General features: G+C 42.8%; 1 protein-coding gene across 2 annotated transcripts in view; it reads right to left on the reverse strand.

Annotated features, from left to right (window-relative positions):
• Nucleotides 1–8,047: 8,047 nt before the first annotated feature.
• PLCXD3 (phosphatidylinositol specific phospholipase C X domain containing 3) overlaps nt 8,048–26,110 on the reverse strand; it is a 78,377-nt gene continuing 60,314 nt past the window's right edge. For both annotated transcript variants that reach the window (XM_033086255.1, XM_033086256.1), the window contains one exon: nt 8,048–9,444. In XM_033086255.1, the coding sequence (XP_032942146.1) occupies nt 9,288–9,444 (157 nt within the window). In that variant the 3' untranslated portion in view covers nt 8,048–9,287. The remainder of the gene's footprint in view (nt 9,445–26,110) is intronic.

Raw genomic sequence — 26,110 nt, forward strand, 5'->3', positions numbered from 1 at the left:
CTTTCCAAGATCTCTGATGTTAAGTGCAGTTTGTCTAAGACAGGAACACCAACTGGATATTTGCATTGACTTTGGTGCACATTGGCCCGCTATACGATGTAATGGTTAGTATATGGTTAACTAGTTGCTTAATAGACAAAAAAGAAGAAAAAATTCACCAGGTGGATAGCTTTAGAGATAGGTAAGTATAGTACTAATGAAAAATTGGCAAGTGCAAAGCCAATTAGCCACAAAATAAAGAATTTGGGCTGATTAGGTCCAGATAAACCTAGGAGCACCATAACTGCGCATGCTCATAGACAAAGTTGAAAAGTCAGATGTGAAGAAGACCTTGGAAGCCTTCATCAAAGACCCCCAACAACTCTGAATTGGGGACGTACAAGTGCAGTGCAGAAGAATTATCTAATAACGAGACCATGCTGCGTAAATTAGTTCCAGCATGTGTGTGATGATGTTGTAGTGACACAGACAATACTTACTGTATAAATATACCACAACACTTGACAAGGGTGGGTGAGTTAGGTGGAGTTATCCCCCTCACCACCAGCCCTGCAATAAACAAATACCTGCTCTATAGACATCCATCTCAGGGGATTTATTCCAGCCTATCTTCCAGGCGTCAAGGGTATGAAATGCTGCTGGAGACTGGAACAACTGGGTCTTCCAAAATTGCAGGCAGCTTCTGTAGGCATATTCCTCTGCCAACCCCACCCCCACATCCCCCTGCCCCTTCCCAGCAGTGATGCTTGTAGGGTACATCCAGGCTGAACACGTGCTATTGGATGCTGAGTAAAAGCACTAAGGGCCATCATGCTAAACTTAACCCTGTGTTTGATGTTGCATCAAGCTTACCAGCTCCTGCTGCAGTTTGTGCCACTCCCCCCATGCTCTTGTCCGGCAGCCCTATACTGCCAAGAGCTGTAGATTTTTACTCCTCTTTGTGCAGGTTAGCTAGCTTTTAATAACCATAAGAAAATTTGGTATCACTTTCAACATTTTAAAGAAGAGATTGAAGCTTTGCTGATTGATACTGACCCAAACTAAAGGCTCGTTTACTGTTTAGGAAGTACTTTAGCAATGGCAAAAATTTATTCTGTGTACTGATCAATTAACATGCTCCTGCTGGTAAGACAGCATCTGTGGGGTAGGAAGAAGTGGGGAGACATTTGAAGCAGCAGGTAAATTTAATTCATGGATTTCTACACGGAGTCACTGAGAGACTTGCTCATCTTTCATGGCCTCTTCTACTGCAACCCTGCAGCGTGCACCTGGCTCCTTGCCTTCACCTGGGCCAAGTGAGAGGTCACAAGGAGTAGGAGGGCTGGGTTTGCCTGTGACACAGTAGAAGTGAGCAACAGAAGTCTGTCCTGGAAAACATTTCCGGCCTTGCTAGGAAGATAAATTAACCCAAACCTTAAACTTTAAGCCTCTGCCAGGCACAAAGGCTTTAAGCTTTTAATATGCCACACCCAACTTTTGCAGAATGCTGAGTTGCTGGCCCTGCTCCCGTGTGTGTACAGGGCACTCATGTCAGGAAGTTGTCTGTGCCCCATTCTGAGGGGGGTCCCCACACCCCACAGGAGACACCAGGGAGAAGCTGGAGGGACTTACATCCTCACTGGCATGTCCTGGAGCCCGACGTGGGGCAGCAGGTAGCCTGCTCCCCTGCACCTGCAGGCAGGCAGCGTTTGGTTTGCCAGGATGGTGGCAGAGCAGTGTGGGAGGGCACAGGGGACAAGGGGACAAGGAGACAGACAGGCACTTCAGAAGTGCAGGCCCCGCCTTCAGGTACCACCATGGGCACAAGCCAGCTGGCTGCACCGCCGGCTCTTGTGCTTTGCTGCTTTAGGCCAACCGGGCTGGAGAGCCCCACCGGGGAAAAGAGGTACCAAGAGCCTGCTGTGTCCCCAGCAGCACAGACACATCACAGCATCCTGTGGTACTGAAGAGTGCCTGTAATAACCAAGTGGAGAGGACACTCCCTGCTCCCATGGGACAGTCCATGTACACCCCTAAGGTAACAGACAGCCTGTGTCTAACATATAGCTCCACCCCATAACTCCAAACTGTGCTGAAAAAGCCTCTAACGTGAAAAGCCTTAAATGAAGCAATGAAGCCATAAAACAAGAACACAGGTACCAGAGCTTTATTAGATGTTTCACTGGATACAAAGAAACTGGATTTTATATTACCTTTTTTTTACTCTAAATACACATTCTTGTCATAAAAATTCACATTTGCTATACAGAACTGTAGGCATTTTTAACACAACATTTATTAAAGTACCATTAAACAGATCCTAAAACGAGAAGGTGCAGCTCTGTGAACCTTTGTGGGCACAACACACAGGGAGCTCCATGTTCTCAGTGTTACACAATCATCCTTCCCACCAAAACGGAGACAAGCTTTAATGCTCACTGGAAATAATAAGGCTTCTGTACAGAGACCCTGAACAGTATCAGGAGGCAGTGTGGCAATAACATGCTAATAATCATCACCTAGATGATACTAAACTACTGTTGACTGAGGCAGTCAAAAACTTAACTGTCCTGGCAAACCCATATAATTTTTCTTTTTCTTCTTAAAATTGTGTTTTTAACCATGTAATTTTTATTTTCAGTAATAGCAATTATACATAGTTCCAGGATTCTGCTTTAAGGATCCCTGCTTCACAGGAAAACTAATTGCAGCTACTTGAGGAATTTCTTCCAATCAAACTGAACTTTGTAGGGCCAAAGGCTGAAGGAGGAGATTAGTACATGCCATCTTAGTGCAGAAACAAAAACCCCTAAGTGCATCTCCCTCTGAGGAGATACTCATTGGCCAAGGTGATGCCTCTCTAAGATGTGAGTGCCAAACTTGGAGTGTAGAGACAAACTATCGTGGGACATCAGATGAGGCCCACTGCCAGCTTTTAGCCCCACACACTTAACATCTTACATGACCATGTGGACTGCTATCATGTACTGAGGCTGACAAATATCTAATATTCACAAATGGCAGGTAAAGGGATGTGCATGGACAAGTCCAGGTAAGCAGCACTGAGCAGAGGCAAAGGAGAGAAGTGGGAAGAAGTGGGAAGATGCTGCAATTTAACTGGACAACTGAAGAGGCTCTGAAATCAGACTTGTGCTTTCCCTCAGTCACTGTTCAGGTGTGCTGCTGGAGGGCAGGCACCCCACTCCAACCAGCCAGGCACAAGGTGGACGCTCTCCGTGTTTAGTTTGCACATCTTTCCTAATTACTATTGCCATCAGGCATCTTAAACATAAACCATGAAGGGAGAGCTACACCTGGCCGTGGGAATACTACAGGAGATTCCTAAGTAGGTCCTGCAGGGCAGGGAATTATTCCAGTTTTTTTATTTAAAGAGGCCACAATTCCTGAAAGCAGAATACTGTACATGAACATGCCAGGCCAGGCCATGCTGATCAGCCTATGGCATTCACATTTTTTACATATGGATTTTTATTTTTTTTTTTTGATAGGTCCAACCTACACTGGAGCAAAGTTCAAAGCTCTTCCTGCAAATTTAAAGCTATTTTCCAACACATGACATGAGCAGTATTGCATAGCATCCAGGCACTTCCTTAAAGCCAGGATATCCCCATCCTCCTATCATGACTATATTCCAGAAGATGAATTTTAGGCCACTCAATTACATGATCACAATTCCTGCTGACATCAGCAGGAGCTGTGTGTGCGCAGAAGTGATTTGATCTGTAACACACTGGAAATCATGTCTTTGCCACCTTGTACATTCAAGGCAGTTGATCAGGCAAACATCCTATTCTTTATTTACAAATCTGTAAGTGAGCTCCAAGTAACTTCAAGTTTAATTCCTTCGTGCCAGAAAGTGAGGGAGTCAGCTCTGTGGACAACCCTTGGTAACATCTGAAGCAGAACTGATAATTATGAGATTTAACAATATTATCCTAATGCATTAAGGCAGGTCACATAACTGCCCTTTTCCTTTAGGATTAATTATTATTTCCTTGTATACTGTAGACAATCCATAATCCCATTTACACACATACCTACGAAACAGCAGCACAGTAAAAACTAAATAGACCACTGAACTCCAAATACCTGTAATCAACACATTACACATACTATATAGCATATTTTAACCTCATCATTGGGTAAACAGATACAATTCAGAACAACATTGACTGTATGTAACACAGAAGCTACCACTGAGATATGGCAAATACATCATACACTATTAGCTTTTACTTCACTGAAAAGGAATTTAGAACTTTGAAATGTTACCTGAACTTTTGAAATCACCAAATGGCCGAATCAGTTGCTAATAACTACTGCTTCATATACTAAATTGAGGATAAACAGCACTGGAACTGTGTTTTCAGGGCACTCTGCTTTTTTTTTTTTATTCTGTGGAATTAAGCTCCACAATTTTAAATTTCGTTTGCAACACAGCCTGTAATTACTACATAGTGACTATCTGCTCACTCTCATTTCAGGGTAAAGGCTTAGTAACTACTTTGAAGTTATTAGAAACTGTCTAGATTTGTATCAGTATGACAGAAAGATTGAGCCCAGCATACAGGATCATACATGCCCTCTCAGCCATGCATGCATATATATTTATATATACATACATGTGTATATTTAAAAGAATATTTTGAAATGGCAGGACCTACAAAACCAGTAATGTATCCAACTGCAAAATAATGCAAAAAACACACTAATTCTAAAACTACACTCTTGTGGTCTGATTCTGATTCACCCCTCACCATACAAGGCAGGTATTGCACTCCAGGAACCACCTCCTGTTTGGACTCGATTTCTGCAGGTTAGATCAGTATGGAACGAAGATGTCTCAGCATGTGCAAGCTGAAAAATGGAGCCAGGTGGGTTTACACAGCTGAGACACTCTGTGTGTGCAGCACAGTTGCCATTTTTAAAGTATGGGTGAAAAGTAAACACATGAAACTGCCAGAAAACAACAGCACTTGATGTATACATGATGAACATAGTGAGGAGGAAAAGAAGCAGAAGAAGCAAGAAAATGTTTCGGCAGTCAGTGACATGACATTTTGAGTAAGTAGATGCTTATACAGATCAACAGTGTAGACAGGTGTTTTTTCATTAAAGGAAATCTATTGGTTTGATGGTCAACTAATCTCCCATGCAAGATTCTTCACAATACGTGCGAAGAAACCCTCCAAATTAATGGGATCAGAATATCAGAATCTGACCCAACCCTGCAAGCACATTTCTAGTTGAAATCAAAGACAATTTTAGCTGCATATGGAGGGCAAAACTGGGCTCTTGAATGGTCCAGTTGTGCTGCATAGTACTTTCTGGCTTGTTCTTTTTTGGCAAGATCCCCAAACAACATCAACAGGGAGTGCATCTCTATCAGGACTTACAGTTTTAGGCCCTCACAGATGAAATCTTCAGAAGAGCATGGATAGTATATCCCCACATGCACTTTTTTCTTTTAGTAATTAAGGCAAGTTTGTTTACCTGTTCCTACCATAAAGTGCTGTGCTTCTCCAATAGAAAGATTGACAGTTAAATGAAAACATTTTTTTTCTGACCAGAATTTAACATTTTGCTAACATTCTTCCCCATTAATGGACAAATGATACAATTTGTCTATTGTTTCTTGTCAGAGGATTTTTTTTTTGCTTTGCTTTTATTTTCTATTTATTTCCAAACAAGAATTAGAATAAAGTTGACACTAAGCAAACATTTCATAGCAATGCTAATAAACTCTAGATAGGTCTATACTTATTCATATATACAGGCACACACACACACACTTTTTAAAATACAGCAAAGCATTTGCCTTGAGTACACCTCTGAGCAAGCAAAAAGCCTGGTGTGTCTGGTGGGTGTTTGAGCAGGGGTACCAGCAGAAATCTGGTGCTGACACTCTCAGATGCAACAGAATTTCAGCCAGAATCCAAAAAAACCTAAAGAAATCTAATTTTCACTCCACCCAAGAATTTGGATCACTTTACTGTATTGGACAGATAGATTAACTCTTTTAACTATATTTAAGCAGCTGAAGAATCACAGGAGGAGTCTGGAAACAACAAATTCCAGCTAAATGGAAAAAAAGCATTTCACACCATACTGCCAATAAATACGTAAACATTTTCACATTTCTATGTAGGACACCCACACAGATGTGGGTTCAAACATTTATTTTCATATTTCATTTTATATGTCTATTACATAAATTGTACTTGGAGAGCCTGTGGAAATCAGAAACAAAAGCTATCAAGTGACTCTATAACTTGCTTAGTTGTGTGTAAAGCATTAAAGTCATACCCCTTGTTCAACAAAACCATAACTTGGGACTCTAGGTAAATTTTTGATGCAGTCTGGATGAATTTTAAATACCATAAAAATCCTAACTAGCTTAGATCACAGATTTCATTGGGGGTGACTCATACAGTCCTAACCTATACAAAGGAGAATGTTGCTGAAAGAGCCATCATGACTTCATAACAGCTGCATGGGTTTTTGTTAAACAAATTTATAGTAGTCCTGTCCAGAACCCCAAAGATCATTATGTAAGTGTACAAGGATATCTGTGTTACACACATACAGTTAAATGTGTCATTATACTACACATACACTTAAATTACTCTTTATTCTACACTTTTTCCAAGGCACCCTCTCAGTACAAAATAGCAGGAAGTGATCTTTTTATTCCACTCCTTAAACTAAAGCTAACAAACCCCCCATGATGTTCAATAGTTACCCAGCTGTTCAATATGACCATTTTGGAATTTCTAAACTCTGATGGGAGATAGTAGTCATCATCATCTCACAGAAAATAGCAATGGACTGTATGGTGCAATTCTCTCTTCTTACTCAAACAAAAGTTCTAGTATTAGCAACAGAAATTTTACCTTAACTCTATCCCATAAATCCCTGAAATATTTCAAAGAGCATTTCCTTGTAAGATTTTATGGCATCTATTGTTTTGCACAGATGAGATGTTTTATTTTCCAAAGTTGTGTACCTGTGTATTTATATGTCCAGGAGATAGGACTGCCTGTATTTTATCCAGTTAGATGTCATACGGTTGCAATGCTCTCATTTTATAAATTACTAAGTTTACCATTTACTTTTTATATATGTTTCTTCAAAACTATGATGAAAAGTGATTTTGTTGCTGGAACAGTGCCACTGAGTAGATTTTCAATCTTGTGTTATGCAGTATTATATCCCACAGAAAATTTAAGGACTATAGAGTACTGCTATTAGCTAGAATTGAACTACTACACTCTTTAGTACAGGAACTTCTCACTGATGAAACCGGTGCTGATTTTTTGTAATCAGTGGAAAAGTGTTCTGTTCATAGCTGCCTTAAAGAGAAGCTTAGACTGCACCTATTTTTAAGTGCAATTTCAGTCTTGCAGAAATCAGGTTTCCATCATGGGACAAAATACTTACTGCACATCTTAGTACGCACAACTCACTTACCTTATGCTCAATCCATGCTAAACACAGATGTTTTCCTATTCGATTCAATGGATACAGGATCAGGCTCTCACATTCATTAATCCTGGGAAAAAGTGGTGTCAAAGCTAGCCTTAACGGTGTTCCTAACTGTGCTGGAGCCAGGGAAAATATTCACCAGCAGCTGTCCTTTAGAGGGTCATATCACAGCCAGTGTTATTTGATACCTTCATTAATGACACAGATGAAGGAATTAAGCGCACCCTCAGGAAATTAGCAGATGACACCAAGCTGGCTGGTGCTGTTGACAGCTCTGAAGGATGGGACACCACCCAGAGGGACCTGGACAAGCTTGAGAAGTGTGTCCATGGGAATTTCATAGGGATGAACAAAACTAAGTGCAAAGGTAGCCCCCAGTATCAGCACAGGCTGGGCATGAACAGACCCAGAGCATTCCTGCCCAAAAGAACCTGGGGGTGCTGTGGGTGAGAGGCTGGACATGCCCCAGCCATGGCACTCGCAGCCCAGAGAGCCAAACGTGTCCTGGGCTGCATCCAGAGCCCCGTGGGCAGCAGGGCAGGGAGAGGATTCTGCCCCTCTGCTCTGCTCTGCTGAGACCCACCTGGAGCACTGCACCCAGAGCTGGGGTCCTGCACAGGAGGGACAGGGACCTGCTGGGGCAAGTCCAGAGGACGAATGAAGTTGATTAGAGGGATGGAGCACTTCTCCTGTGAGGAAAGGCTGAGAGAATTGGAATTGTTCAGTCTGGAGAAGAGAAGGCTTTGGGGTGACCTAATTTTGGCCATCCAGTACCTGATGGGAGTCTACAAGTAAGGTGGAGAGAGACATTTCATAAGGGCATGTAGTAACAGACAAGGGGGAATGGCTTCAAACTGAGAGTAGGTTTAGATTAAATATTAGGAAAAAATTCTTTGCTTTGAGGGTCATGAGGCACTAGAACATGTTGCCAAAAGTTGTGGATGCCCCATGCCTGGAAATGTGTAAAGACAGGTTGAATGGAGCTCTGAGCAACCTGGTCTAGGGAAAATTGTCCTGCCGATGGCCAGGGTGTTGGAACTAGATGATCTTTAAGGATCCAACCCAGACGCCTCTGTGATTACAGAGTTAGGCCAATATCACATATCTGCTGGCTTGACCTGAGGCAGAGACATTGGAAAACCGCATTTTGAGAATGAAAAGCAAGCAGGATTTCATCTGTGCTTTGTGCAAGCTACACAGTACATCATGTTTACTCTCCACTGATTATGGTACATAGCACATCATGTTTACTGTCCACTGATTATGCATGTGTTATAAGCATGACTTTGGATTTACATCACAAAGGCATTCAAACCTGTAGCTCATTGATAAATATGATCAGTTAAACCACCTAATGGATGAAATGTAGCAGCTTAAAATTTTCGTGCCAGATATACTGTCCTCAGTCGTCTGGTGCAATGCTTACACCATTGGGAATCCTGCTGTGAGCAGGAGGAGGACAATATATACATCCCCTTGCTCTGAAAACAACAAATTTCTTGGCACTGTTCATAACCACAGAAGACACATGAATCACATTTGGTACCTCATGGAGAACCTGTACATGGCCTTCTTTTATCAAACACTGTAAACATGTTTAATTTTGCTCTTCACATTAAACACAAATATGAAAAATGATAATAAATGATGAAAACATTTCCCTTATGCCCACCCACTAAAGCCCTAAACACCTCAGTGTGTTACAAGATGAGTGTTTTACAATATAATCCTTTTAGAATACAATCTTTCTCTTTTTTTTTTCAAATTCTGAATAACACAACAACACACATATCACAGTACTATCAAGTAGTGTCATCTTCACCTTCATCCAGAGAGTAGTTGAGCTTTATGACTGTGCTGATAAAGTCACCAAGTTCTACAAAATCTGCAGTGATAATATTCACACCACTTTCTCCCGCTTTCTGAGTTCGGACCCACTCCATCATTGCAGGGAGAGCCCTAAGGAGAAAAGAGGAACAAAAATTACTCGTAAAGCAGTTAGACAAATGCATCAAGACAGGATTTACTGACAGTGTTTCCCATTGATCATAGTTGGTTTCTAAGGGAAAGAAACCAAGTGAGACAGGACACAGGTTGCTGCTCAAGCTTTTTTAAAACTCCTTTTAATTTTCATTCTCTGGGGAAATAATATGTTGATTGCACTTCAACTTCTCAGTAAAAGAAGAATGGAAGGAAGATCATGCAGGCTTAGAGTAATTATTTATTTTGCCTAGGCACAAGGCAAAACTGGGCCATGGACCAGATAGTTTTTGGTATCATCTGGCCATATGACTCCAAGGGGAATACCTTATGGAAAAACAAGTAATAGAAACTCAAGTCATTTGTAAAGCATGTTTGATACACTAAAGGAAATGCTGCAGACAGTATTATGAGGAACACAGGAACAACCATTATTCCTTCAGTAAAAGTACAGCATATACCAAAAACCCTTTCTTCACCAGTATTTATACCCAAGCCATAAATTAATTAGACTTAATCATAAATCAGTGGTTGGTAACTGAAATAGAAAGCACCATAATCATATCAACTCTTTTCTAAGATGGCAGATTTTATTTATGTCAGATCCTTAGCACAAGAATACTGGGGTCTAAAGGATATCTGCCTATGTTTCTGAAGATAAAGAAATTTTTCTGTGGTTGTTTTTTTTGTTTTTTTTGGGGTTTTTTTTGTAAAAATATGAACTAACAGTCACAAGAAACATTTGTGAGAAAAATAAAAGGCTCCTTACTCCTGCTGAGGCTGCCAAGCAGCAAAATTCAGCTTTTAGAGGAAAGAAGTTAACAGAGTTTAAAAAAAAAAATAAAGTACACATTTTTCAGAGAAAAGATATTTTTCAGAGAAAGGGCATTTTTCAGAGAAAGGGTAATTGACCATTGGTACAAAATCCCAATGACTGTGACAAACTCTGTAGCACTCTGAATCTTTAAATCAAGCTTGGGTAGCATTCCAAAATTATACTTTTGGTCAGCCTCAAGCTGCTGAGTTAAATAAAAGAACCTAAGGTCTGGGCAGGGCTGCAGTCAGTTTAGGTGAACATTGTATTCTTCTTTTGCTCTAAAATCTATAGATCTGTGATTTCCCGTAAACTAGCATGTTGTGCAGCCTTTTTCACAGGCACAAGATACCTGGAAAATTTTTGTCTGACAGTAATTCAAATGAAGGTGAACATGTTGAACCTGTATGTTTTCTCAAAAGGAAAACAGATCTAAAGAAAAGAGAACTATTAGCAGACAGAGATTGTGCTTGTCAGTGGCTACTGAGTCAGTTTTAGAAATAACTTAATACAGAATAAAACCCAAGCAGCTAAAATTATTCCTCTCTATGATTTCACAGAATACCAAGGTACTTGATGTAAACAAATATACTTACTTGAATCTACTATGAGATCCACATATCAGCAATACATTTTGTTTCAATCATTGATTCAGTATGACTGAAGCACTTGTATGTATGCACACCAGCTCATAAAACCAAATTCAAGCATTCTGCTGTTTTATGAACCCAGACAGCACCTTTAGATGTAAGTTTACGTAATCCTGAAAAGCTGTACTCTTGTGGAACTGTAACAGGGCATGGGTCAGGTGTTAAATACCTGGCAATGCCTGGACTGCTTGAAAAGATCCGCAAGCAACCAGAACCAGGACAGATCTCAGCAGAACAGCATAGACCACCACAGTGACAAAAGACAGCTCAGAGCAGCTGTAAACTCCACTGCATCTTCACATGTGAAAGGTACTGCAGTACTCTCAAAATACAAGGTAGCATGTTGCTTTTTTATCTAATACCTAATTTAAGCCTAAAAAGTTACAAGTTTAAAGGTGAACTGATAAGCAGGCTCCTTCCTTCCTTCCTTCCTTCCTTTCCTTCCTTTCCTTCCTTTCCTTCCTTTCCTTCCTTCCTTCCTTCCTTCCTTCCTGGAGTCCTTCCTTCCTTCCTTCCTTCCTTCCTTCCTGGAGTCCTTCCTTCCTTCCTGGAGTCCTTCCTTCCTTCCTGGAGTCCTTCCTTCCTGGAGTCCTTCCTTCCTTCCTGGAGTCCTTCCTTCCTGGAGTCCTTCCTTCCTGGAGTCCTTCCTTCCTTCCTGGAGTCCTTCCTTCCTGGAGTCCTTCCTTCCTTCCTGGAGTCCTTCCTTCCATTTTACTCCCCCTTGAAGCATAATTAACTTATTTTGGTGTCTTTTACTTGTTCTGAAGCAGGTTCTGAAGCAGGTACAGTAATTTCACGATTATAAGCTGCACTAGATTATGAGCTGCACTTTTGTTTGCAGCAAGGGTGCTCGCACAACAAAGTAACCAATTTGTAACAATCACGCAATGGTAGGTTTTACTGGCAGGTGCTCAATTCGCGAGCTCCACTCTCCCCGTGGTGCCGGTGGGAGCCCCGGCTTTTGCCCACGCCGCCGGACTTCCCTCCACGTTGCGCCGCTGGGCCTTCGCCTGTGCCACCACGCTTTCCTCCACACAGCCAGCAGGAGCCCATTCCACCCGCCATGCAAAAGAGTAACCAATTTGTAACAATCGCGTGATCCCGGGTTTTACTGGCAGGTGCTCAATTCGCGAGCTTGGCTCAGCCCGTGGCTCGCACTTCTGGGTTGGGAAATTTCTGAACTTCATCCATATATTGGCCACTCCGGATTATAAGCCGCACTTCCGAGTTCGGAACAAAATTTTAGTCTAAATGGTGCAGTTTATAATTGTGAAATTACTATAATTATTTCTTCATACCATACAGTTTGCTGTCCGTACACTTACCCACATTGACCAAAATACTATTTTCCTTTTCTTAATGTGCTTGTAGAAAGTCAGACTCCACCAAACAGTCATGCCTCCTTTTGATTGGTGCTAAAGTCAGCCTGCCTTGCCATTTAATCTGCAGTTGGCTTGATTAGTTAAATGGGTTATTTTTGTTTTACTGATATTTCACATAGGATGCAGTTGCATGACCCTCTGCTCATATGCAAATTGCTAGATAAAGTAATGGAAATCTTTTGTTCATGAGACTAGAGAGCAGTTAGAGATAAGTCAGAAATGAATCACATTATCAAACAAAAGGCTTATTTGCATAGCAAATCCAAATAACACAATCCTATTAAAAAAAAAGATAGCTGAAGAAAAGATTCCACTGACCTTAAAGATTTGATGTAGGCTCTGCAGCTATATTTATGACAGAAGTTAATACAAAAACCATACAGATCATCTCTTCCCCATGTGCCATCTTGAGAGTGGATTACACTAATGACTCTAAGAAACCACATGTTGTTCAGCTTCAGTGTGTATCTCAAATGTTCACAATAATTATTAAAATAAGCCTGCTTTAATATTCCTTGGGGTGCCTTTGTAGTAGCAGTACAAACCTTGTTCACCCTGCTTTGTAATTTCCAAATTGTGTCCCAAACTAGTGATTGTTCTCACCAGGGGTTTTAGTCAGGCGAACAAACCACCTACATGACTGAACTCACAAAAGTTCAGTATGTACCATGGTCTTCACAGATATTCTTATGCGGTTCTCTGTCAGACATGGGGGAAGCTTCTAGAAAATTCTCACAGAAGCCACTCCTGTAGCACCCCCCACTACCAAAACCATGCCATGCAAACCCAATCCATCTTGCTGAGGTGGTAAGAAAATATTTTATGCATGAGCATATACACAGAAGCCTCTCAGCCTGAAAACCCTAAGAGCATCACTTCCTCTGTGTTAGGGAGGTCCTGGTTCTCCTAGGGAGGATATCTATGCTTTAGGGTGCCTCCCACAGCTGGTACAGTCCAGCCCTTACGGCCACAATCCCAGTTCTCACAAGGAATCGTTTCTAACCCCTGCGGTTCCAAGCCACGGTGTAACCCAGAGCCACATGCACAGAAGGTGCTGCTTGTCTTTGTATAGAGCCAGGGAGGAGAGTAGATATGCTCCTCCACAAGACCTGTGCTGTGCCAGGAGATAGAGAGGAGTCCTCTCCTCTTACCTCACTTCTTGGCTCACCATTTTCATCCTGCTGCAGCTCCTCTGATCTGGGTTGGAGTTGGCCAGATCTGACCCTGCCAGGTCAGTGCAGCACTAGCCCACAAACCAGCATATGAAGTCAATTAGTTTTTCCACATCCCTGGTGGAAGCAGAGGGGCTAATGGCACCAGTAGTGTAGGGAGAGTAAAGACACAAGACTGGGTGGCTTGAGTACTGGCAGGGAAAGAGGTGAATGGCATGTTACCGCAGTTTGACCATGGATTTGGATCAGTAATCCTGGTGATAAATTTTCTGGCCTGAAGGAGTATGTAGAGTGACTAATTTCTTTTCAGCAACTGGAAACTAGGAAGTACCAGACAGCTGCCCCTCACTGCCAGGATGGTGGCAGCACAGCCATGCGACTGATGTGGAACGACCTCATGGGAAGGGCTGTGGTCCAGCCCCAGCCACCACCACTGCACCTCCACATGAGCAGACAGATCCACCACCCAGTGAATCTCAGCAGCCCTCTGGAGCAGCATTTCCACCTGCCAAAAACTGTGTGAGAAGGGGGAGAGTAGAGGAGATCTGTGTGGTAGGAGCCTACAAATGCTGGACAAGGCAAAGTCACACAGAGATACCTGATGTTGCTGTATTAATTCTGAGACCTAAGTTTTTGTCTCAGGGGGCACCTCACTAGGTCAGTCAGAGGTACTCATAATTTGGGCATGACCCAGGTATCAGGATGGTTTACACCATGCAAGCATGACATACATCACCATTTTTAGCCTTTTTTTTGGGCGGGGGAGCCGTGTACTTTCTCCTGTAGCATTGCTACAGCAATTTTCATTTACAACACAGTAAAATCTGGGCTCAACTTTGACACTTATTTTATTACTTCTATTTTCCTTGTTCTGCTTGCTTGCTTATATAAGCAGAAATGTGCACATATTTATTTTTAAATTTTTCTCTTCTTTCAGGAACTATTTTCTGATGCATTAAAGGCAATCTGCTGAGAAATACTGACCTCAACTGCAAAACAGGCATAGCCCTTTTTAAAGTTACTGAATATTCAAGACCACTTTCTTCTTTTTTGTTTTTTTTAATCTATCAAAGTTCTCAAGTGACTTCAATGGCATTGAATTTTGTTTAAAAAATAATAATTAAGCATTCAAGTTGTTTCAATTCATGCAGTAAAATCATGAGTCCCATTAAAAGCTTTCAGAAAGAAAATATGACCTAATTATTTGTATTAAGATTTGCTTTTAGAAAACTGTTCATAGGCTATTTTAGTTCAGAAAGAGGGCTGGTTATTTGTTTTTTTTAAATGCCTGAGTCATGAAAGCCTGACAGTGTGACAGAAGACTAAGGACAGCAGTGCTGTAAGACAGGACCTCCCATGGTGGAACAGCCGTTCCTTTCTGCAGAGCTTTCACAGGACAGGAGAAGGAAAAGCAACTTCACAAACACAAAACAGACCAGCTATTCACTATTTAACAAGAGTTTGATCACTAAAGGCAGATAACAGGTTTTTTTCTGGAGTGCAGGGAGTCAGTACAACCTAATCCACAGAGAGAAATTGGTCCCATTCACAGGATGTGATGCGGCCGAGCATTAAGTGCCCATTCCCAGTAACACCAGTGAGAACTGCAGCAGGTCTCCATGCTCAGGGCAAAGTGACATGTGGCATTTCTTCCCTCTTCAGTGAAGCACACACCCCGCCTCCTGCAGCCTCCTGCAGCAAATAGGTGTTTCTGCTGAAGAAAACCAGCACCCCTCTGCAGGAGGTTGTGCTTGCATAAGCCTGACTTGGAGTCCCTATATTCCTCAATTTTCCCCCTCTCCATTCTATATAACCACTGTCTGCAACAACACTGAATTCCAGAGCCATAATTCAGCATATGCTCACCTTGGCTTTTCAAGGATGCTGAGAATTCATCAATCCAGTGGGGGCAGTGGATTTCCCGTGTGTCAGTGAAGCATGAAAATCACAACTACAAAGAACTTTGAAAAGTAATCCAAGTTCATCCAGCCCACTTTGAACAAGATCAACTGCACAAAGATCTGGTGCACAAACCACTCCTGGTTCATTTTAATCTATTTACAAGCCCCCAATGTGGGAGATGTCACAACCTCCCTGTGTATTGAGAGCATCCCAATACTGATACCCTTATACATCCTCATTAGCTTCAACTGGAGTATCCAGAAATAATGGTGTTGTGGCACACTGCTCAAGACTGTTCACCATGACCTCACTCTGCTCCTGCTAAAGATTTATGCTGCATCTGTAAATAAGTTTCCCTGCAAAGGATGAGCCTTAGGTACCATTCCACACTACATAATTCTACCATCATTTTCTTTGTGGCAAAACTACTTTGAAAAGTCCTCCTCTTTTATATGCCAGCCATTTGTTTCCACTCCCTGATCAAAATTTATAATTCTCTCAGTTATGCTAATAGATCTGTAGAGGCAAAATTAATACAGCACATGAAAATGGTCTGAATTAACAGAAACAAAAGAAGTGGTTTTGCTCTCCCTCTGTCCCTGATTCATTGACAAGTTTTGGTTTGTAACAGGTCCTCACTAACGGTTGAAATGTGGCAAACAAGGAAGAAATGAACTGAAGCACAGACTTACATGAGTTCAGCACAAAAAGCCTGGAAAGTAACTCCTCAGATGCACTCCCACACCCCTTGGATCCTCTTTAGGCAGCAGTAGCATTGTCATAAAATTGGGGCACCAAGGTCAGACTGACTCAAATAATAAAATCTGGACAACATTCAATTTGGGAATTTCTTTCTGTGGATTCTGAGTGGACATATGGACTGTATGTGAGCTGCCATGTTGCAAGAATGACCGAGATTAATATCTAACGACCTTGAATTTATTCTTCTGAAAACCTTGTCTGTAATTCAGTCATCCTCAATTGCTTTATACAATTTGGAAATGCAACTATTCAAATGACACAGACAAGCATGCCAGGGACAAATGCATCTTTTAATGCAATTATCTTAGCAGCATACTCTGCAGAGTCTCCAGGGCCAGATGTCTTCCTTCTCAGATTGAACTCGTGTTGGCTTTCTGGGTTTCATTTATAAAGGGAGGCAGAAATGAGCTCAAAAGGAATATTCCTGCCCTCCCTTCAAAAAATATTTCAGCTAAATTTTTTAAACCTACATCTCGTATAAAAATGCAATGGGATATCTAATAGCAGCAAATGGTAGTTTCTGGAGGTAATCGATGTTCAAAATCCCATTTCTCCCTTATTCTCTGTTTTTAGCCATTGCATCTAGAGCATTAATTAATAGCATTAGGAATGCAGACAGCAGGAAAAGGATTCAGTGGACTCTGTAGTATAGAAGATTTCATTAAGAAGACAACTCAAGTTTTTGTCTACTTTCTTGGTTAATGCAGTAGGGAACTGAAGTGGTAAAGAAAAGCTAAAAGTTTGAGCTGCTACCATACAAACCCTAGTGTTCAGCTTTTAAATGATGACTGAAAAAGGTTTGTAAAACATGTACAGTAATTTCATGATTACAAGCCGCATGGACTATAAGCCGCATCTCTGGGTGTTGGCAAACATTTCGTTCTTTGTCCATAAATAAGCCGCACCTGAGTATAAGCCGCTCTGTCGTTCGCAGTGAGGACCCGCGTGCAACAAAGTTGCCAAATAGTAACAGAATTGCGGCATGGCGGGGTTTACTGGCTCGGCTCGGGCTGTGCAGGCTCGGCCTGCTCGGGGCTGCCGACGGGGCCAGGTGGCCCAGCTCGATGGGGCCGCTCAGCGGGGCTGCTCGGGGCCGGCTGCCGCTGCCACCAGGCTCGCTCACCCCAGCCTGGTGCTGCCCCGTGGTGGCAGGGGGGGCACGGAGCCCGCCGGCACCCGTGGTAGCGGGCGGGGACGGAGCCTGCCAGCACCCAGAGCGGCGGTGGTGGACGAGGATGGAGTCTGCCAGCACCCGCGGCAGCGGACGGGGACGGAGCTCCCGTGCTCCCGCAGCGGCAAAGGCAGGAGGGGAAGGAGCGCCCTCGCTCCCGCCGCGGCAGCGGCGGCAGGCAGGGGCAGAGCCTGCCTGCTCCTGCCACGGCAGGTGGGGGCAGGAGCCCCCCTGCTTACCCCACAGGCCTCAGGGATGGCAGCATGGAGCCCCCTGCCTCTCCCCCGCCTGAAGGAGGGAGCTCCCCTGCCTCCCTCCCCGCCCCCGGTCTGCCAGTGCTGAGCTGGCCCCACCCACTGCACAACACAGTAACCAATTTGTAACAATCACAAAATCCTGAGTTTTACTGGCAGGTGCTTGGCTTAGCACCCTGGCTGGCACTTCCAGGGTTGTAAATGTCAGAAAATTATTCACACATTAGCCGTTCCTGAGTGTAGGCCGCATTTCTGGGGTGGGAGCAAAATTTCAGTCAAAATGGTGTGGCTTGTAATCGTGAAATTACTGTAGTTAACCTTGTATGGAAAATATACAATAGCCAAAGGATTTGAAGGTAAAATACTACTTGCTATGAGGATGTCTCTGTTCAAAGGCTGTTTTTTCTCAGTGATTCAGCAGATCAAATTGGACAAGTTCATCAACTGCTTCTTTAATCTGGAGCTGTGCAAAGCATTTGACATGGTCATGATGTCCTTGTCACTAAATTTTAGAGACACAGATTTGGTGGATGTATCACTTGGTGGATACGGAAAGAACTGTGGTCAATGGTTTAATGCACAGGTGGAAAGCTGTGTTAAGGGGTGTTCCCCAAGGGTTGGTATTGGAACAGGTGCACTTGATCTTTGCTGATCACATGGACAGTGGGGTTGAGGGTTTCCTCAGCAAGTTTGCTGATGACACTGAGCTGTGTGGGGCAGCCAACACACTGGAGGGAAGGGAAGGCATCCTTGACAAGCTTGAGAGGCAGGTCTCTGCAAACCTCATGAAGCTCAAGGTCAAATCCTAGATTCTGCACGTGGGTCAGGGCAACCCCCAGGCTGGGTGCTGATGGGATTGAGAGAAGTCCTGCAGGGATGCACTTCAGGGTGCTGGTGGATGAGAAGCTCAACATGATCCAGCAATGTGCACTTGCAGCCCAGAAAGCCAATCTGAGCTGCATCGAGAGAAGTGTGGTCAGGAGGCTAGAGGATTCTGGGGATTCTCCTCCTCAGCTCCACTGGGGTGAAACCCCACCTGGACTGCTGCATCCAGGTCTGGAGCCCCCAAAATAAGAAGGAAATGGATCTTGGAGTAAGTCCAGAGGAGGCCAATGAAGATGATGGGCTCAAGCAGAAGGCTGGAATACCCCTCCTATGAACATAGTCTGAGAAAACTGGGATGGTTCAGCATGAAGAGAAGGCTTTAGGGAGACCCTGGAGCACGTTCCTGAACCTAAATGAGGCCTACAGGAAAGCTGAATAGGGATTCTTCACAAGGGCATGGAGTGACAGGATGCGAGGAATGGCTTGAAACCAAAAAAGAGCACGTTTAGATTAGATGTTATGAAGTAATTTTTTACTATGAAGGTGGTGAGGAACCGAAACAGAGAAGTTACAGATGCTCCTACCTGGAAGTGTTCAAGTCCAGCTTGGACAGGGCTTTGAGCAATCAAATCTAGAGGAAGGAGCACCTGCCCATGGTAGGCACAGGATGACCTTTAAAGGGTCTCTTACAACACCAACCATTTTATGATTCTATTAATCAGTAATCTCTTAGAGATCACAGACTGGTGATCAGGGAGCTCAGAGTGGTGCTCAGTCATTATCCCTTTCAACCTCTTGTAGTACAAACACCAAGCTTGAACACTCATTAACACAGGTACCAAGATGAGGCATATTTTATCTGTGTGGGACAGTTGGTCCTGATCTCAGTTCCACATAGAAATCTGGGTGTTCAAGAAACATCAAAAAAATCACAAAAAGGACAATATGCATGGAATATGGAAACTGGAATTGAAACTTACTCCACTGTTTGTGAAACAGAAAACCTCTGCTTTACAGAAGAAAATATCTGTCACCAATCAAAGGAACAGCTGCAGGTTAGATTTTTTCCCCTCCCCCATCTCCTAGTTCTTTAAAAAAAGAGTTATGGTTTATTTATACACCCATTACACTTGAATCCCTGTATTAAAGCATCTAAATCAGGTATTAGAATCTGACAGTAGAACTCCTTTGTCACAGATGTATGTTGTAGCCAGTACCAGACCAGTCACAGCCAAGGTTTCCTCCACCAGACTCAGCCAAGGGCTTTGTTTTCTCCTAGAGCTGCCACCATGTGTTATCTGAGACCTTTCACAGAGCTGTCCCACTGAGGAACTTATTTGGGTACTCGAGGTATAGAACTGTTCAGCCTCATTTCAGAGTTTCACTTGCTGCTGCTGGCTCATCTCCTTGTTACAAAACTTACGTTCTTGAAAATATAAAATTTTAATGATTCAAGAAAGAAGACAGAGATTTAGAAGGGAAAAAAATAGAAGGTAGTGCATAGAGGAAATACTCTGAAATTTAATGTGGAGAACAATGAAAGAGAATCTACCACATCAGAGGAGAAGAGGTGATTTTTAAAAGCATTTAGCCCTGCTCAGAACCTTGGAAGACAGATGAATCAGCAGAGTGGTTATGAAAATCACACATTTAAGTAACAGGAAAAGCTAGTAAAAAGGTTTGTAACATTAGCAGAGAAAAGCAGATCAGCTAGGTGGAGGGAAAGGTTTATTTAAGAAACTTCTGACTGCCAGCACTATTTCTCTGCTGTACGACTTGTACAGAACTTGTACAGTACAACTTGAAACAGAATTTCACACATCATTGCACAGCTTCCTCTGAAATTGTTTGCTACAACAAATCTAAATTACTTAAGTAAATAGATAAAATATGGATTTTTTTTTCAGACTAGTAGTGTAGCCTGCCAAACTGTTTCTCCCTGCAGACACACTGAAATGAAAGTGAATCTCACCAATATGTGATTTGCTATTGAATACAGAGACAACCAGAAACTACAAATGTGCAGGTGACTGTTTGCCATAGTACCTTATTCAGTATATTCCACAATATGTTATTCAGATGGACATATGCAGAATAATTCATATGGAAGGTAAAGTTGAAAAATGTAAGGAAAATAGCCATATTCAAAATAGAGAAAATTGCAGTAAGGAGATGCATCTTACAGTGTTCCCAGGAGTTTAATACTTTCTTACTGTTTAGAATAAAAATGAAAAAGGGCTTTGTTCAGGGAACATTCAGCAAACAGATTATGATGAAACAATCTACCTAACAAAGTTTAAATGGAAAATTATAAGAGAAAGAATTACCTCCAAAGTAGGGAAACAATAGTTTTTAATCCCTACAGCTATTTGGACAGCAAGAAGCAAAGAATATAGTAAGGGTTTCAGGCAGCATATCCAAGTAACAGAAATGGGGCATAATTACAGCTCTGATTTGAATGATGTTGTGATTAAAACAAGTCAGAAAATTAGATGGTGGAAACAAAATGACATAGGAACACACAGTTTTTCAGTTAATTAAAAATATATTAAATGTGTAGCTCATGTTCAGCATAGCCAATTAAACATTCTTTTCTCACTCCTTGGTCTCTTAAAACTGTCAAAACACTTCAATATTTCTAAAACACTAAGGCTGAAAATATCACAAGTAAATGTTTTCTTACATATTTTTCTCATATACAACTAGTCTTCAAGTTTGTCCCCATTTCACAAATAGAATTGACAACATTCAAATTCTGTTTTCCCAGCACATTTAATTTAGCACACAAACTCCTCTCTGCTGTACCTCTCTACACCAGAGCCATCACTTCTTCTGCTTCCTGATGTCTCTTTTTTTTTTTTTTCACCAAGCCATCACCTGCAAGGTTGGCTTTATCATTTCCCTTGCAAGGCATGTACCAAATGGATTGACAGCACATATAATAAGGGTGCTTATTTCACTGCTGTCATGGCCACCTCTAGTGCTATGGTGCCCCACAACCCCAGCTCGGTGCCTGGACCACAGGCACACACCTATTAACTCCTCCACAAAAACTGCTTCATCTCACCACAGAGAAGGATCAAGATGCTTATTATAATTTATACATCTTCTGGCTTGTAGCTCTGGACTCCCACAGCTAAACCATCTTTGTTAATCAGCTGGATCCCAGAGGCACTATCCTCCTAAATAGCGTCCTGGGCATTGCTGTGAATCATTTACCAGGAGCAGCCTTCCCAGAGCTATTCCTCATTCCTTCTACTTAACTTTCCTCACAACCTAGAATTAACAAGCCCAAAGCATTCATATGATAAACCCTTTACTATGCCAATTATAATTATCCAAGATACAGTACCCAGGAGATATTACAAAATAGTCACTGCTCTTTTACAGTGAGAAATGTTTGTCCTGGATACAGCTGGTGGAGACAGGCTCACCAGGCTATCTTTCTGCCAAGGTGGTCCCACATCGGGGATACTGTGCCCCTAACACAGACTTCTCAGACTTCTCAATAACCAGTGGGGTCATGAATGAATAGTGCAAGAGCACCTGTTTCCCCACCTCCAGCTGGGAGTCCTCATCCCACGTCTCAATACCAGAGTTCTCTCAGGGTTCCCATAAGCAGAGCAGGAGGGAACAGAACACCATGAGGTCCTGTCCTCCCATCTCCAGTGACAAAGCCAGTGCCATGGGCAAGACCATGCACAGCTGCCTTTGGTAAGGCAGGGTAGCAGCCACAACATTCTCCTGTAGAATGGGGTCTGGGAGGAACTTGGTAACTAGTGATACCTGTTCCTCTTTCAAAAGCTGATGAAACTCATCTTAAAATAAGTCAGTTTTCTCACTCTCACTTTTCCAGCTGGAAAACTTCACTGTAGGGTGCCCTTCCAGCTTAAATTTATTTAGTCAGTGCGTACCTGCTGCTCTTGTAAGAATGCTGGTCCTTAGCCTAAACTGGTTCCCCTGACTGGTATTTATTCCCATGATATTTACAGAGAGTAGGCAATCACAGAACCTCTCAGGGTTCACTGTGCCAGGATAAAAAACACAAGTTTTCTCGATGTCTTCAGTAATTCACTCCCTGTTTATCCTAGTTAGTAGTCCCTCTCTGCAGCTCTGCCAGTTTTATCTACTCACAACACAGATGACCAAAGTTGCATTGAACATCCAAAAAGATATCTTACCATACCTCAGATGGTAGTATCAGCATCTTTCTGTGCATACTGTAAATGTCTAGGTGCATAGCACCTTCTCCATGATTTCTGCTGAGGGCTATGATTTAGCCAACCACGGGTGACACTGCAGCAGCTACCTTGCCTGGCAATTCCAGCTGATGAGATCCTGCCTTACAAGTGCATGCTCCCATCATTATGACTTACATTTTACACCACGGAGTTTCATCTCACTACTACTGCAGACATCCAGGTCTTGCTATATGTTATCCCTCAGCTTCCCTCAGTTACAGTGACAGACTCTTATTTTGTGTTATCAGCAAACTCCCTTATTTACAGTAGAAATCAAGGTCCTTAGTTGGCAAAATTATAGGATCTTTGAGGAAAGCTACCATTTCTACAGTCTGGTACTTCTAACAAGTCTAACAATTTCTGATTTCCAAATTCCATTTCAGTTGAAAATACTCTACTTAACACTTTACCAACTGCATTACCAGCTGCACCAGGCCATGCCATGTGTGAAGAACAGGGAAGTAATTATACCTCTTGCCCTCATGAGACCCCACCTGGACCACTGCATCCAGCTCTCAGGTCCTCAGCACAGGAAAGACAGGTACCTGTTGGAGTGGATCCAGAGGAGGCCACAAAGATGATCAGACAGCTAAAGTACCTCCATGAATACAGTATGAGAGAGATGGGGCTATTCTGCCTAAAGAAGAGAAGGTTTTGGGGAGGCACTAGAGGAAATAATACCTGCGTCTTTCACTCTGTTAGAGATCTCTCGGCCACCCTTTTTAACACATTACTGGCACATTTTGTAATCAAACAATAATACTCATCTTTTCTTTTAACTCAACCTTATAGCAAACAGTCTTGAAAAGTCGAGATGATGCCATCAATGGCAGCATAACATGACACACAGCAAAATTTGGATCAGTCAAAAAGTGTCAGCCTCTTCCACATTGCATGGTCCTGAATCATTACCTCTAGACTACATCTGTCAATATGCTGCCTGCCTTGAGTCCAAATAACTTTAGATTTTAGAGAAGGCATTTGGGTCATTTAACTTCTAGCCAAAATAAAACAGTTGAACCTTCTCAGAGAAAAATTCTGATTAAGATTCTGATTCATTTCTCCTGCAAAAAAAGTAAAGGATCCTGAAACGTGCCACAGTATTACTTAGACAATATAGTCTCTCTGAAGAACTCCATCCTTCTACAGTGTTTATTATTGTGCAAACCATGTTAATTACAGTAATTTCATGACCACAAGGCGCACCGGACTATAAGGCGCACCCCCCCGGAGTCGGCAAAATTCGCAACTTTGTAGATCACATAAGGCGCACCGGACTATAAGGTGCACTTTTTTTTTGCAGTGAGGCTCCGCCCCCAGCTCCCCCCACACAGTTGCTGGCCGAGGCCCCGCCTCAAGCCGGCAGCCATTGGCCCCCGGGCCCACCTCCACCCAGCAGGGGCGGTGCTGCAAGCCACTGAGCCCCCCTGGACCCAGCAGCCGTGGGCCCCGGGACTGCCTGGACCCAGGAGCGGGGGTACCGCGGGCCCCCTAGCCCACATTCATGCGGCAGCCATGGGCTCCCAGGACTGCCTGGACCCAGGAGCGGGGGTACCACGGGCCCCCTGACCCACCTTCATCCGGCAGCCATGGGCTCCCGGGACTGCCTGGACCTGGGAAGGGGGGTGCCGCGGGCCCCCTAGCCCGCCTTCATCTGGCAGCCATGGGCCCCCGGGACTGCCTGGACCCAATAGGGGCGGTGCCACGGGCCCCCTGGCCCGCCTCCACCCAGCACGGGCGGTGCCGTGGGCCTCTGGGCCTGCCCCCAGCCGGCTGCCGTGGCACTTCCAGCTTCCCCAACGGCTCACAGCTCACACTTCTGGTTTGGCAAATTTCGCAACTTTGTCCATCAGATAAGGCGCACCGGACTATAAGGCGCACTTCCAGGTTTGAGGGAAAATTTTAGTCAAAAGGGTGCGCCTTATAGTCGTGAAATTACTGTAATACTGTTAATAATACTGCTGTTTTGCTTGGCTGGTGCTGTTCACCTTACAGATAGCAGACAAAACTGTAGGATCTAATGGCCATGAGCAAAGTTAAAATGGATATTAGAATGAGATAAAAAAACTGTTGCTTGATCAACTGCTATACCAAGGCATAGGCGAAGGCTGGATACTTCAGTGCCAGATATCCACCATGGTACTAAATAGATGTGAAACCAAGATCCTGAAACCAAGAACTGCTGTTCTGTTAAACTCCAGCATTTCAAAATCTGATTTTGTTTCACGTTAGAAAGCAAAACCAAAATGTTTGCCTTTCAACGAAATAAAGTCCAAGGCCTATTTCTGAATTAAAATATGAAAAGCTGTGACTACAGAAACAGCATTAAATATTGCAATTAGGAGTATAACATAAATGTAAAGACAAGAGAGAATTATTAGGAGTGAAAATCTAAATGTTTTGACATAAAGTATTTTGCTAAAACAGACTTCTCCCTGGGGAAAAACACCGAAAAGAACATTCCTAGGAAAAAAAAAAGAGAGAGTAGACTTTAAAATACCTGCAGTTTACAATAAAAAGTAGCATTGATGGGAAAAAGAACCAATGGCTTTGTAATCTCTGGGTTGAAAAAATTCACACAAACATGCACTTGATGTCACATTTAAAAACCCAACAACTGTAGACCAAACTCATAACAAAGGAAATAAAATATTAAACAATATACCACTGATGTAATTTCAAATTAGCTTTAAAAACAAAAATTTATTTGGTGACTTGGAGCACTCTTACTGGTTTGATCAGCACTAAAAATAGGCAGACATTGTGAGAAGTCTCATGTTTCCGGTAATACTGATAACTTTTGAATCGATCTCATATTTTATTTAACGAGAACTCCACAGAAATGAACCATGGATGCTAACCATCAGGGAAGAGGTAGACTGAAAAATACATTATATATCTTGTAAAAATTTACTGGGGACTACAGAGGATGCATCAGCAATAAAGTAAAATCCCCATGGAGAGAAGACATGAGAGGTATTTGGCTGAGAAACACTTTAGCAAAGAGGTCATGGAATAACTGAACTGTTTCGGTTGAAATGGATCTTTAAAAGTCATCTGAGGGACACAGCTTGTCACTGATGTCCATCAGGAGGACTCTGAGCTGTTAACCACTACGATCTGGATACTTATCCAAGCCATTCCTCATTCATCAAAGTCTACTCATAAAATCCATCTCTCTCTGATTTAGATAGAAGGACGTAGTGAAGGACCATGTCAAATGCTTTACACAAGCCCACAGAAATGTCATCCCCTGTGCACTGATGTGGTCACTCCATCATAGACACCTACTAGGCTGGCCAGGCAACACTTGCCCTCAGTGAAGCTGTGATGGCTGTCTTGAATCACCTCCCTGTGTGTCCATGGAAGCTAGAGTAACTTCAAGAGGAACTCTGTCATCATCTTCCCTCGCACAGATGGGAGGCTGACAGGTCAGAGTTCCCAAGATCCTCCCTTCTACCCTTCTTAAAAA

Source organism: Catharus ustulatus, chromosome Z (assembly GCF_009819885.2).
Source record: "Catharus ustulatus isolate bCatUst1 chromosome Z, bCatUst1.pri.v2, whole genome shotgun sequence".
Classification (NCBI taxonomy): domain Eukaryota; kingdom Metazoa; phylum Chordata; class Aves; order Passeriformes; family Turdidae; genus Catharus; species Catharus ustulatus.